This window comes from Pseudopodoces humilis, chromosome 3, assembly GCF_049639895.1.
Source record: "Pseudopodoces humilis isolate 2021_Gansu_Grassland_sample_001 chromosome 3, ASM4963989v1, whole genome shotgun sequence".
In the NCBI taxonomy this organism is placed as follows: Eukaryota; Metazoa; Chordata; class Aves; order Passeriformes; family Paridae; genus Pseudopodoces; species Pseudopodoces humilis.
Genome location: NC_142202.1, coordinates 93,676,690 through 93,689,810, shown reverse-complemented (window position 1 = coordinate 93,689,810; position 13,121 = coordinate 93,676,690). Strand labels below are relative to the sequence as shown.

At 37.9% G+C, this 13,121-nt stretch overlaps 1 protein-coding gene across 5 annotated transcripts in view; it reads left to right on the top strand.

Annotated features, from left to right (window-relative positions):
• The window catches only part of ARHGEF10 (Rho guanine nucleotide exchange factor 10), a 107,566-nt gene that overhangs the window by 9,820 nt on the left and 84,625 nt on the right, over window positions 1-13,121 (top strand). For 4 of the 5 annotated variants that reach the window (XM_014251468.2, XM_014251467.2, XM_088052848.1 and 1 more), the window contains one exon: window positions 3,856-3,931. In XM_014251468.2, the coding sequence (XP_014106943.2) occupies window positions 3,895-3,931 (37 nt within the window). In that variant the 5' untranslated portion in view covers window positions 3,856-3,894. Of the gene's footprint in view, window positions 1-368; window positions 474-3,855; window positions 3,932-13,121 lie in introns of those variants that run through there. The other variant, XM_014251464.2, reaches the window with a different exon arrangement.

The following is a 13,121-nucleotide window of genomic DNA, read 5'->3' as shown; positions in this document are numbered from 1 at the left end:
TAGTAGCTAAACATCTGGAATAAAAGCATGCTGTTGTGCTACAAGTAGTTTTTTTTAACGGTAGTCCCTTAGGATTGGGATAGTTGGGGTTTGCCTAGATAGATTGGTTCAGCTATAAGTGGGCAGATAAACTGGGAACTTAAAAAATTGGAAAACTATCTTTCCTCTTCCAATCAGTAAATATGAGTAAAAATTATTTGTTCCTCCTAACAGTTTGCCAGGAAAGGACTGGATGAAAACATCAGGAAGTAGACATTGGAAATGTTTAGACCAGAGAGGGTCAGCTGCCCTTTTTCAAGGGTCCAGGAGCTCCTTTTCCTCTCCCCCTGTGTCTGCTGTACGTGGGACACACAGGAGAAATATTGGGGAAGGCGGGGAAAGGAGGCAATCTGTAGACCAACTTTGTGGCCCACAGCAGTCACTGCTATCTCTGCCCACATCTGAAGCAAAGAAGGTGATGAGCACCAAGTCAGGTAAATTCCTTTTACATCTGGATGCCAGAGGGAAATGTTAAACTTTCAGCTAAGTAACTTTGAGAGCTTTTTGCTGTCCCTTTGTTCCTGTGATTGCTGTGGAGTCTGGAAGGATGCAGTTTGAGTCATTAAACACAGGTTATACTGTGTTTGAGAAAACGTTATGTGAGGGAAAAGAGCTCCAAATTTTTAAAACCTCTATGTCATTTTGAGTAGGTCAGGGCAATTATTCATATTTGTATTTTTATGATGGAATATGCATGAATATAATAGCACATGTTTAATAAAGATTTTTTCTTTTTGCAATTTTTTGAATACCTTTGGAACCAAATCTTAATATTCTGTGTCTTAAAAGCTGTTAATTTTTTAAATGTAATTTTATGTTAAACCAACTGGCATCTACTCAGTGGTCTCGATGCTGCATCTGGGATTCAGTGTTCATTGTGAAGCCCTAGTTCAAGTGAGGGACTGGCAAACTGGAGCAAGTCCAGTAAAGGCCAGTGCTATGGTTGGGGGTGGGAAGAGGTCAGAAGAGGCAGAGAGAACGGGGTTTGTGTAGTTTTGAGAAGAAAGGATGGAGGGGGATTGAATTGCAGTCTTCTGCTTCCCAAGGCGGGGGTGGAAAGAAGGTGGAGCCAGGCTTTTTTCAGGGGTGCACAGCAGGAGAATGAGAGGCAATGGCTGCAAGCTGCTGTAAAGCCAGCTCCAGTTGGGATTACGGGGAAAACTCTTACTGGAGTTTCTGGTTAAGCTCAGGAGTAGGATGCTCTGGGGGGTGGTGAAACCTCCACCTTCATGGGGTTTCATAACCTGGGGGGACAAAGGCCCTGAGCAACCCATTTAATTTTGAAAACACCTGTCTTGAGTGTATGAGAGAACATTCAGAAGTCCATTTCAGCTTAATCTGAGCTTTGATTTTCACTATTACTGTCTAAATGCACCTGTAAACTGTGCTGTGTACCTCTGTTAGGAGGAGAATCAATGTGAAAAGCACTTGAGCTATAAATGCAAATGTACAATATTCTGCTAGTTAAATTAAATCATCTACCTTATATTTATTTAAACATCTTTAAGCTGAGTTAGTTCCCATGCCTCTCAAAAGAAGAGTGAAAAACTTCTCTTTGAAATATGGTGCTATTAGAGATCGTTCATAAATGTGCTGTCTGCTACATAATATGGCAATTATTTTCTTTTTGGAGGGTATTAATGCAATCTGTAATACACAAGCTCTCTTTCCTGATGCAGGATTTTTCTCAGCATCTAAAAAGTAGCAAAAAATATGTGGAGCTTCAAGATGAGTTAATGTAATGTATAAATCAACCCCTGGGGCATTCTTAAGTGAGAAAGTGTATCTTTCTTCTTGTGAATAACTGCACTGTTCAGATAGGAGCAAGCAGGTCAGTGGGTAGGACTCTAACACTGAGTCTGTGTCCTTCTTTTACACAATTCTTGTGTAATTTGAAGCATGTCACTTTGAGCTAGATCGAAATGGAAATCAAGCTCCATGGTTCAGCTCTGTCTTGTTAATATTTGCTGGTGATGAAGGAATTGATTTTAAAATATCATCGTTGGAAGTTAACTTTGATAGATATTTAAAAGTTTGCATTATATTTTTAAAGAAAAAAAAATCATTCTGAAAGCCTTTTAGCTACTCAAAGATGCATTTGGAAAAGGTGCTGAGACTCACTTTCAGAGGTTTGCTGGCTGTTACATGTGTCACACTTGAAAATCTATGCTCCAGTCATGAGCAGCTTTAAAAAAATATAGGAAAATAGCCATTTCTTCAAACTGTAACTATCCCTTGTTTTGGCTGACAGTTTTGGTGTGGCAGGATGCATTCCAGACATCTGTAAGCAGGAACACGCCTTGGAGCTCTGCAGATATAAACTGTAGAGAAGCTTTAGAAGGAACATTGTATACTGAAAGCATATTGTGTTATAGACAGGTGTTGTATACGTGGGTGAATCCTTTCTGAGTCTTGCCTCTGAAGCTACCTGATTTTGTCTAGGACTGGATTAAGAGTTTCCAAAGCTTAAGACAGTTTAAAAAGGAATTTTGTATGCTTAGTAAATGAAGTTGTTATGAATTGTCTCATCATAATAGGATCTTGCGCTACCAGAGTTGTTATCCTTCCTGGCACATCTGTCCTGATAATTCACACTTGCAAATCTAATGTTAGTGAGGTAAATTGCCTGGTGCCTCCTAGGGTTGGATCCTTTTTTGAAGCTTTTTTTTTTTTTTTTTATTCACTACCACTTTTTCTGAAAGTGGCAGGTGATTTGACTGTTGTATCCTGATCCATTTAGTTTAATATTTTGCCACTGTACCTTGCATTTCACTGTCTCTTTCAACTTAATCCTTTCATATTTGGGCTATGGAGACTTTACAAGGGTTTGAGCTGTTTTGTTACCAGCAGAAGAGATAACTTCAGATTAATATCTATGGGCCACTCAAGAGTAGGAAGTAAATTCAGCATTGACTCTTCCACTGGCTTTTGTAGCTTTTGGAAACTTACTTTTCCTCCTCAGCCTTATTCTGAAATTGTCTTTTTGACATGCTGTCTCTTGAGTTTGAGTGAAAATGGTCTGGGAGCAGAATGTGTGCATTGCTTAGTACAATAGGTTTTCCTTCCTGATGATACTGGAATGTCACTATTAAGTAGCATTATGGGGAAGGAGAGATGACGTCTCTCATGGGTTCTGGGCTTTGCTCTCTTCAGTGGTGTATTGAGTACCAAAGTAGGGTAATGCTTTGTAGAGTTATTCTTTTCCTTAAGGCATGAGATCAATGGCATTTGAGAAAAGAAGATGAAAGAAAAGATCCTCAGGAACTTGCTCACTAGTACTTCACTCTCCTTAGGAAAGGTGGGAGTAGAGGGACTCAAGCAGAATTTTTAAGATTAGCGAAAAAAACCAAACAGTGGAAAGAAGCTGTGTATAGGGTGTATAATTAAATCTTGTTATTTCTGATTGCTGCATAGAGGAAAGCATTATGAAAACTGATAAGCTTCCTAGAATTTTTATCCTTCACCCCTTCACAAAGATTTTGAGATGGAATATGTACTCCAAACAGACATTGAAATAACATATTTTAGTAATCTCCTTGTGATTGTCACAGAGGGAACTGCAGAGTAACAAATAGTTTAAAACTTCATCTTTCTTCAGCTGGCTTACTGAGATCATGAAAAGAATTGGCTCCAATACTGAGGGCTGTGTACATAAAATTTTGGACTGTATTCATATTGAAGCAAGAAGCCAGGCAAATTTCCTCTCTTCCATAATTGTATTAGCTAATAGGTATGAGCTTGGCCAAATTGAAAAGGAGTGTCTCAGTATTTGGAAATTGAGTTAATCTACAAAACATGTTCCCTTCATTTTTGCAGAGTTTTCCAATCTGCTAAAGGTGCAGTGGATACACTAGAATGGACACAGAGGATTTCCCTCCACCACCACCAGAAGGTAATTGAAATAGTTTGGAGCTTAAAGCAAATTTTTCTGTAAGAATTTGATTATCTTTCCAGCAGTGATTTTTCCTCTGCAACATTACCTTTCCCCATATCACCCTAAGACTTGCTCCTAGTAGTGTTCTGTTGAAACATGAGCTCCTGTCATCTACCCTGTCTTGTTCTTGGACTTCACTTGTTGGTATAGTTAGAACATGCTGGGAAGAAACCTGGGAGAAATTGGTCCTTGCAGTCCAAATCTGAAATATGTGTTTTCTATGGCAACTCTGTGTAGTCAGAGCACAGACACTTCCGGAAGAGTATTACAGATGCTGGACTAAGGGGCTTATTGTGTAAAGTCAACACTTAGTGCCCCTTGCCTGCTGTATGCTGGTAGCTGGATGGCCTCTGGTGTAACCCAGGTTTCTGAGAGCACAAAGGTAGGATCTACAAAGCCACTGTCTCACTGCCTTTTGCATTTATGCTCAAAGAGGACATCGCATGTGGTGATTTTTATATCCTGTTTGATTTCCTGTAAGCACATCATTGTGTAGTTCTTGCTACTACATATTTTAATATTTAACAGGATTTGGCTTTTGGTAGCTGGATGCTGGGAGACTTCAAAGAAGTATTAGGTGCTTGTTCTTGTCATCCCAAAACATAAAAGTACTGAGATTTGTGATTGAACCTGCTCTTAGTTTGGTTATGTTGCTATTATGGTAAGTATAGATAGTGATTTTTCTGTAAAATATTATCTATTCCTTATATATGACAGTATTACTTCTGGACTTGGATTTTATTATAGACACTGATATATGTGTATATTAATATATATAAATAATATACATTAATGCCTATAGGCCATTTCACTTAATGTTCACACAGACTTACATGAAGCCATTTGAGTATAAAAGAATATTTAATCTTAGTTTTGTTTGGCTGTAATTCTAGGAATTTGGGAATTGTCATTCTAGATCAGAACTGCTTTCTCTCTAGTTTGGGCACTGCCACAGATAGAGGTGTGTTACTAGATACTACCTAGGGAGTTGGGAATGTGAAAGAAGCAGAAACTCATGAAATCAGCTTTTAATGGGTTAGATTTCTGGCCAACATTATTGGCAGAAATCACTGAGATATCACTAAGACTGTTATTGGCAAAAATTCCTTGGCTGTCCATGTCCTAATCCATGTGGTCAGGACCCTGAATTTAGCTCAGTTTTGTTTAGTGACAGATACTGTGAAACTGTCTCTATGGGATAATCCATCTCCAAAGCAATGTAGTGCTGTAGGGAAAGAGACATCCCTAAGGAATCAATATTTCCACTTGAGCAGATGCTGCTGTTTTTCAAAGACAACCAGTAATTGCAGCAACTGCTCCAACTTTGTGCAGCATTTCAGCTTGTTTGATACTCTGACAAGCTTTCAGGGTGACGCAGTGCAGTACGATTCCAGAATTCAAGTTCTTTCTCAGCAAAGGTTTTTGTGGCGTATACAACTATGTGTATCATGTCCTTATTTTGAGACATGTCAGTTCTTAATAGGTTGGGATTAAATTTATTTAACATAAATTGAGATTCTGCTTTACCTAATTTTGTGTCAATATTAATTGATACTTTTTTTTTCAGGGGGTGGGGAGGGAGAGGAGGGGAGTAGTGGGTGAGTTTGGAACAGGCTCCCCCGAGACCAGCACCAAGCCTCACAGAATTCAAAAAATGCTCTCAGGCACATGGTATGTTTCCAGGGTGGCCATGTACAGAGCCAGGAGTGGGACTTTGGTGAGCGTTGTGGGTCCCTTCCAGCTCAGAATATTCTGTGATTTCTCTCTCATCTGAAAAACTTTTGTCTGAAACTAGTGGAACTTGCATATTTTTTTTAGTTTGCCATTGCTAACTCTCTTAAAAACTTATTAAAGGGATTATCAGTGAAGATAAATTTTAATAATGACACTAAAAGACATTTTAGTTCACTTTCTAGATAATTCTCATTACCTGTTTTGCAGGTGGAAAAGAAGTGAGAATTTTAGGGCCAAGTATGACAGCAAGTACACATACCAACTAACAAATGAGGATTTGTGTTTCATGCATATACACTAGCCATCCACGTGTCTGTTCAGCAGGGGTGAAGCACTGTCAGTGCCTTCGAACAAGGGGCACAGGAATGGGTTATCCTAGCTCATAGTGAGGATGAGATTCCTGTCGGGTGCAAAACCCTTTGCTACACCATTAAAAAAAAAAATTCTTACTTTTGGCATAATGATTCTAAAATCTCACGCTTGGGCCACAGATTAAATCAATTGCTCTTTTTAAAAGAAAGTTCTTATGATATTGTGGGAATTTTTATGTTTACTTATTTTTGTCCTAACACAGCTGTAGTGCTGAAAGTCACGTGGGCTCCTTTCTATCTGCAAGTGTATACCTTGCACTATAAATCTGATTTGAGTAAGTTTTCTATGGTTTTTCCAGGTAAAGTCTCCAAACTTATTTTTTTTCAATTCTAATTTATGCAAAGGGGAAGAATAGTAGTAAACCTTCATCTTTGTCATGGGGATGTTGCAAGAAAAGAGATGAAAGGTTAAATAAGGTGTTTTCATTAGCCATAGCCATCTGCATTTATCCCTTGTTTTAGTTAGGGCAGTCAAGGTCAATAGTGAAGGTGCTTCTGCCACTTCTTGATAAGGAAAAACTACATGGGTGAAAGAATGGAATGTAACATATTTTATTTGTTTTAATTTATTCTGCTTATGCAACTTATCTGTTCATAGGTGTTTGGACATTCCATTCATGCATTGCTAATCAGGTAGTGACAAGTCTGTGCTGGTTACCTTTCCTACCTCAGAGCAAATTCAAGTAGTAACTTGGAAAAAATATTGCCTCTGTGTTCTGTCCTCTAGATTGCTTTAAAAAGAGCTTCTTCAAGCCATAATTAAAAATTTCCTAGTATTTTTCTCTGTGTGTGTCAAGGGAATGTATGTTTTAACAACCAGGGAGCAGTGGGAGTGGGGTATATGCAAAGGCTTCCTTGGCTAATAGCAAAATCCAGAGGAGTACTTCCAAAATGGATACTTGTGATGATAGTGCTAGCTTGTGTTCCCTTCTTTAGTGTGTCTGTACATCAATTTAGGCATGAAGTGCAGGTATTTAGAATTTCTTATATAAAAGAATTCCATGGCTATCTTGTGAAGTAAAACAGAGGATAATTCTTGTTTTGTCGACAGAAAAAAAATCCTTTCTTGAAAGCTAAATGAAAATGGCAAATTTTTATTGTGGCTGTAAGTTATAATTATGCTTTTAATTGATTGCTGCAATGGAGTGTCCTTAACCAAACCCATTTAGACAGGAAGAGGATATGCTATAGACTGCACACTGTGGAGGGAGGAATTACAAAGCTGGTAGTTCTGAGAATCTGGAATCACTTGAGTCTCTTGTGTACAGGACTTACCTTCACACTGAACAGCTGGGACTGGAGGTTGGATGTTAATATTAGGATGGTGTTTATGTGATGGCCTGTACTTGTCCAATTACTGCTTTATTAGGAGATGTCATGTCTGGCAGTTTTTCATTCCTCTACTTGGAAAATATCTGGTGATCTTGCAAAGTGGAAGTCCTTTTCTTTAAGTGAGGACTTGAGAGGTGTTTATCAGGGCCTGTTTCCAAAGGAAAGCTGTGTTTGTTTGCCTGGTGGGTTGGATACCTGAGAAACAGCTTCTTGCATAAAGGAAACTGGCAATACTTTCTGTGTCAAGGTGGGTTAGTTTTGCAGTTTCATTGTCTCTGAATGTCTGTCTCACTCTTTCTGGTGCATGGCACTATGCCTCATATGATTTCTCTGTGAAAACTATTAGAAAGCATTGGGTGTATTTCCTCATACTGAGTATACTGAGTATACTTTTGTTTGTTTCTCATTTATAGAAAATTAACATAAATGATCTGTTAAAATTTTAAAGTGAAATACTGAAATTTCAGTGTTTGTACAAGGACATTGTGAGAATTAATTTGAATGCATAGTCTTCATATTATTGCCAAATATTCTGTCTACCTGAGAGAGAATCATCTTCATTTGAGAAGTATGAGAGGTGCCATTAAGGACCAAGCATAGTGGAGAGCTAGATGTTCACTCACCCACACCACTGTCCCCAGTTCCTCGGGCAAGATAAGCCTTATCTTGCTGAAGTTTGGGATTTAAGATGTTCTTTGAAATGAAGTGTTTTTGTTTGTATTTTTCCTAAAACTGGTAATAGACTAAAAATATCACCTAGACACCAGTTTTGTACACCTTTTTATATAAAAAATCAGCTCTCTAGACCTATGAGTGGGATGTTTCTTTGTTCCTGATATGGAGACATGTAGAGCAAGGAGCCCAAGGACTTAAATCTGGATATCCTGTATGCAGCTGAGTGCTGTGATTGTGTTTTTCCGCAGTTATTTTTTGTTGTTTCCCTGTCAGGGCCAGAACACTAAAATAGTCCTTGCTCCTCTGTCCCTGAGAAGGAAGTCTAGCCTGAGTCCTTGGGTAGAGACTGAAGTGGAAACAACTGTGCTCTTGTAAAAGTTTCCACTGGGATGGCCTTGCATATTATAACAAAAAAAACAAACCCTAAAACAAAAAAAACCCACCAAAAAACAAAAAAACCCACCAACCCCAAAAAACTGAAACTCAACAAAAAACCCACCAACTTAAAAATTTTTTTTATTTACTCTAGTAAGGCGCTCCTGATGAGCTGCTGTGTTTTGCTGTAGAGATGACTGTATTTCTCTGTCAGGGAGCTGCTTTTTATTCTGTATCTTATATGTATATCTTTCAGATTATTTAGGTACCTTTTGTACTACTTAGTGAAAAACATTTCATAGTTTATTTATGTGTTAACAATTTTAAACAGTTAATTTTGTGACTGAAACAAGAGACGGTTAAATTGGGTATTTTAATATTGACAGAAGCACTTGTGTGTTTTATGATTTAGTTTCTGAAAGTGCAGAACATTGAAGACCCTAAGATTGTATTTATTTACTGTGATTGGGGAAATAAGACGTTGCTTAAATTAAGATGCAGATATGAAGGGAGTTGGGCTAAACAATATTGCTAGGTATCTATTTTCAGCATACTGACAGTTACAAATGGTTGTAAAAAGGGAGCCAAGATTTCAGAAGAATGAGAACAGAATATGAATTGTAGTTATGAATGGCTCCTTGTTTTTGAAACTGGCAATAGCTTGCTGATGTCTGACATCCCATCTGTAACAGAACAATTTATTTATTTCTAAAGGTCACATTTCTCTCAGTAAACGAAGGAAAATGCATTGTTTAAGGTAAGGATTAATTATTTTTGTGACAATTCAGACAAGTTGTGTAATGAAGAGCATCAAGAAGATTCCCTTTGCCAAAACCGTTTATGGTGTCACATGTCACTCCTAATTATGTATTTTTAGTTCTAGCCAAGTATATTTGTGTGTTGGGGAAAAAAAAACCAGAAAGAAAATAAATTTATTTATAAATAGTTTATTTGTGGTTTTAGTACCCACAAAGAAAACACAGTGTACATAGATGTAATTATATATCTTATTTTATTTTGAAGAAAAACAGTAAAAACTTAGCTAGATGTCTAGAACATGTTAAATGAAGTTACTGTTATGGATTTCTTGGGTGATTTCATTCTTTTGACAGTATTTGGTGTTTTCTTTCAGAATAATAAGATGCAGTTGTTTTGTTGGGTTTTTTCCTGTTTACTCAGCTGCTCTTTAAAGTAATTTGACTTCACTTGCTAGATTTGTGTAGGGAAAAGGCCCAGACATGTTAATCAGAAAGAGTAGTTGATGATGAGATAAAGGCCTTACAGGGGATTGTAGCAAAACCTGATCATTGGTTAGTGGTAACTAGTGTTGATTGCTTTAAAAAACCCCAAATTTGTAAAGGAATTTGTGCTGATTTTTGGGTATTCTTTCAACGAACAGTTGAAACTAAGCTCTGAAATTTTAATTTTAGTGAGCCAACATGTAAGAAGATGGTGAGTTATTTTTTTTCCTATACTTCTTCCTTTTTAGGACTAGTATCTATCATTAATTGGCTTGGATATATTGTTGGCAAAGAACCGAGAAATTTATTTTGTTTTGTTGGGTTTTTTTAGTTTTTTACTTCTGTTTCCCTAAACTCAATAAATACTCACTAACCATGCCTAAAGCCTCTGTAATGATTCTACTCTAGAGTTTACAGAAACATTCACTTTTTTATAAATTGTTATAATTTTCTTACCTTGTGCTTGAGCTTGTCTCAGATAAAATCTTGTCTGCATTATAATAACTTAAATACATATAAATACAATAAACATTTTTTAGGTGCTGCTTGCTTTTCTTGCATGGAGGAATTGGAGCTATGACTAGTAATCTGAGGAAAACATACTTGTTAAACATTTTTGAGAGAAGACTCTTCCAACCCTGTATAGATTTTCTTTTTTCTTCCTCATTGAAATAATCTTTCTAGCCTTACCATAATTTCATTAAAATGAATACAGAAGATGATTTAGTAGGTCAAAGAAGGGTTGTTTCAAGAATATGTCTTAGTGTTAAATAGTCTGTTGTTGAGCTCAATAACTTTGTTTAGGTGAAAGCATGATAATTTCTGGATAACCTTCTGGATAACCTTATGTTGGTAGAAGTTTCTCTAGGGGCTGGAAGGGAAGATGCCGGTGCTCCTGTGCCATGGGGATGCCAACTGATGGATGACTTCCCAGTCTCTGTATTTCCCCATTCTCTTTGTTGGCAGGGGGGACAGAGGGGAATTCAGGTGCTGCCCTGAGAGCAGTGGATTGGTTAAGAGTAATTTGTCTGGAGGATCTTAGCAGTCTCCTGTATTGCAAAGAGAAGTAGAAGTAAAATTAAATTTGGCTGTGATTGCTGTTTCCCCGTGCATGTCAGATGGTGACCCATTCATATTTGCATGAGTAGAGCACTTGCCAACTGTATTGGATCTGGCTGAGATGGAGTTAATTTTCCTCACAGCAGCTCTCAGATCTCTGATCTCTCAGATCAGAACTCTCAGATCTGGCTGGCATTGGGTTTGCTGGACAATGGGGGATGCTTCTGGCAGCTTTTCACAGTAGCCACCACTGTAGTCCCTGCACTTGCAAAACCTGGCCATGGAAAACAAATACACAAAACCAATTCTTAACAAGACTTTTAATATTGGAAGAAATTCCTTCCTGACTTCCATGTGGACTGGCTGAAGATCTGAATGGTAATGTTTGCTTATGGTGGTTTTCTTTGACCAGTCTGGGGGCCAAGGCAGAGCTTCCTTCCCCCTCCATGGCTAATGAAAGGGAGCAGTGAGAAGAGCTCTGGACTGGAAGGTCCCAAGGAAACATCATTGTTCCCTAGTATCCACTAAAGTGATAGAATTTGTGGTAAAATAGGATTTCTGAGAGTTCAGTGATGTAAAAATTACTATTTTCATGAGTTTGCTTGAATTCCACAGGGTCTTTTCTGAGGTAAAACTGGACCTTACCATGTTAGGGCAAAGAAGATCAAGATGTCTTCAAATAATAATTAAAATAAATACTAAGAAAGAGGATGCTATAAAACTCCCTCCTCATTAGTTGCTGAGATAATGGATTTGTCATATTTGGCATATATTATGCTTAGTTTACAAATCAGTCTCTCTGATTAGTGCTCTTTAGGCTGGATGAAGGGATAACCATAGAAATGAGGAGGAAAGAAGCCAGCTGAAATCCTAAATATTTCCAGTATTGTCCTGGATTTACAGGACATTACCATTCTGTTCTGGATTACTTTTTTTGGTAAAAGATACAGAAAATTGCTGTAAAATTAAATACCTAGTTTGTTTCTTTGTCAGGAATTCATCAAGGGGAAAACAGAAATAGTTAAATCTTAATTATTTTTAAACATGTAAACAGGTTGCACTCAGTGCTCAGAGCGTTAGATGGAGTTGTAATTGTTTGGAACAAGGAACCTTTGGCAGTGTGTCCAAAAGGACAGCTGTATGCTTGGAGCTGCGTGCATGTTCTGATCGCTCCTGGGCTGTTGTTGTGGAGGTAGGCTGAGTGTATGAAGGGCTGTGTATCAGCATCTGTTGGAATTCAGAGGCTTTTAGGTGTTCTAAGTGGTGCTTTTGGGGGCACCCAGTAAGTGCTTAAGTATTGACATTGCTAGACAAAGGGTTGTTCAGCCTGCACCAATGATCCAGGATTTAAGTATCCCTTTGCTAGAGTCACCTGAAGGCTCAGTCTAGGAAGTGTGTACAATTGCTGGCAGGGTGGAGGGAAAAACATGATCCAAAAATGAAGTCAAATCCTTTGCTAACTTCTTAACCAGACTGTGTCATCCTGGTAGAAAGATGTTGCTAGAATGATCCAAGACCTAAAAACTCAAGCTTTTGCTCTGGTTGGCTTTTAGCTTTTCTTTAGTACGATAGTCAGTTTATGCACCCAAGCTGTATGTTTTCTTTCTGTAGAAGTGGGATCTCATGCTCTCTGTTTTAGATCTCCAGGGTGTGTCTGACTACCTTCTGCTTCACAGGGTTCCAAATTACTTTTAAAGAACTTTTGGTCTAAGGTATTGCTAATTAGAATAAAACAGACTGTATTAGATAAATACCTCAAAACATTAAACAGCAATTACTTCAAAGTAAAATTAATTATTTGGAAAACTAGATATTAATAGTTGATAACTGTTAGAAAAAGAAGTATAGAAATAAATAACAAGCCAGACAGCTCTCACTGGTGGAAGTTTCCTTAAAAATGGTTATTCATAAAATTGTTGACTACATGGTCAAAGCTACATTTTGTAGAAAATTTTTTATTTTCCTTTGGTTGTCATTTGTACCTGATGGTTAGCCAGCATGTTCTGTCCTTGCACTGCCAGAGCTGGATATTTAATTTTCTCAATGACTTTGTAGTCTGCTGTTTCATTTCTGTTTTATTAGAGCTCTCTGGTTTTCCTATTCCCTGTGTGGATTGTCCATTTGGCAGCACGTTGTAGGAGAGTTCAGTGGGTCATGTGTGCAGTGGTTGAGTCTGTGCTCGGCTACACAGCCATCATCAGCAGACCCGTTGTACCTCAGCTAAGCTGCCTGGTGGCATTTATACCAATTCAGATGGGTGACTTCTGGGTTTCTAAGGGTTAAATATATATATATTGGTATTCCTTGAATACTGATGGAAAGCTAGTAGCCTTTAATATGGATAGGTGCTTTTCAGCATAG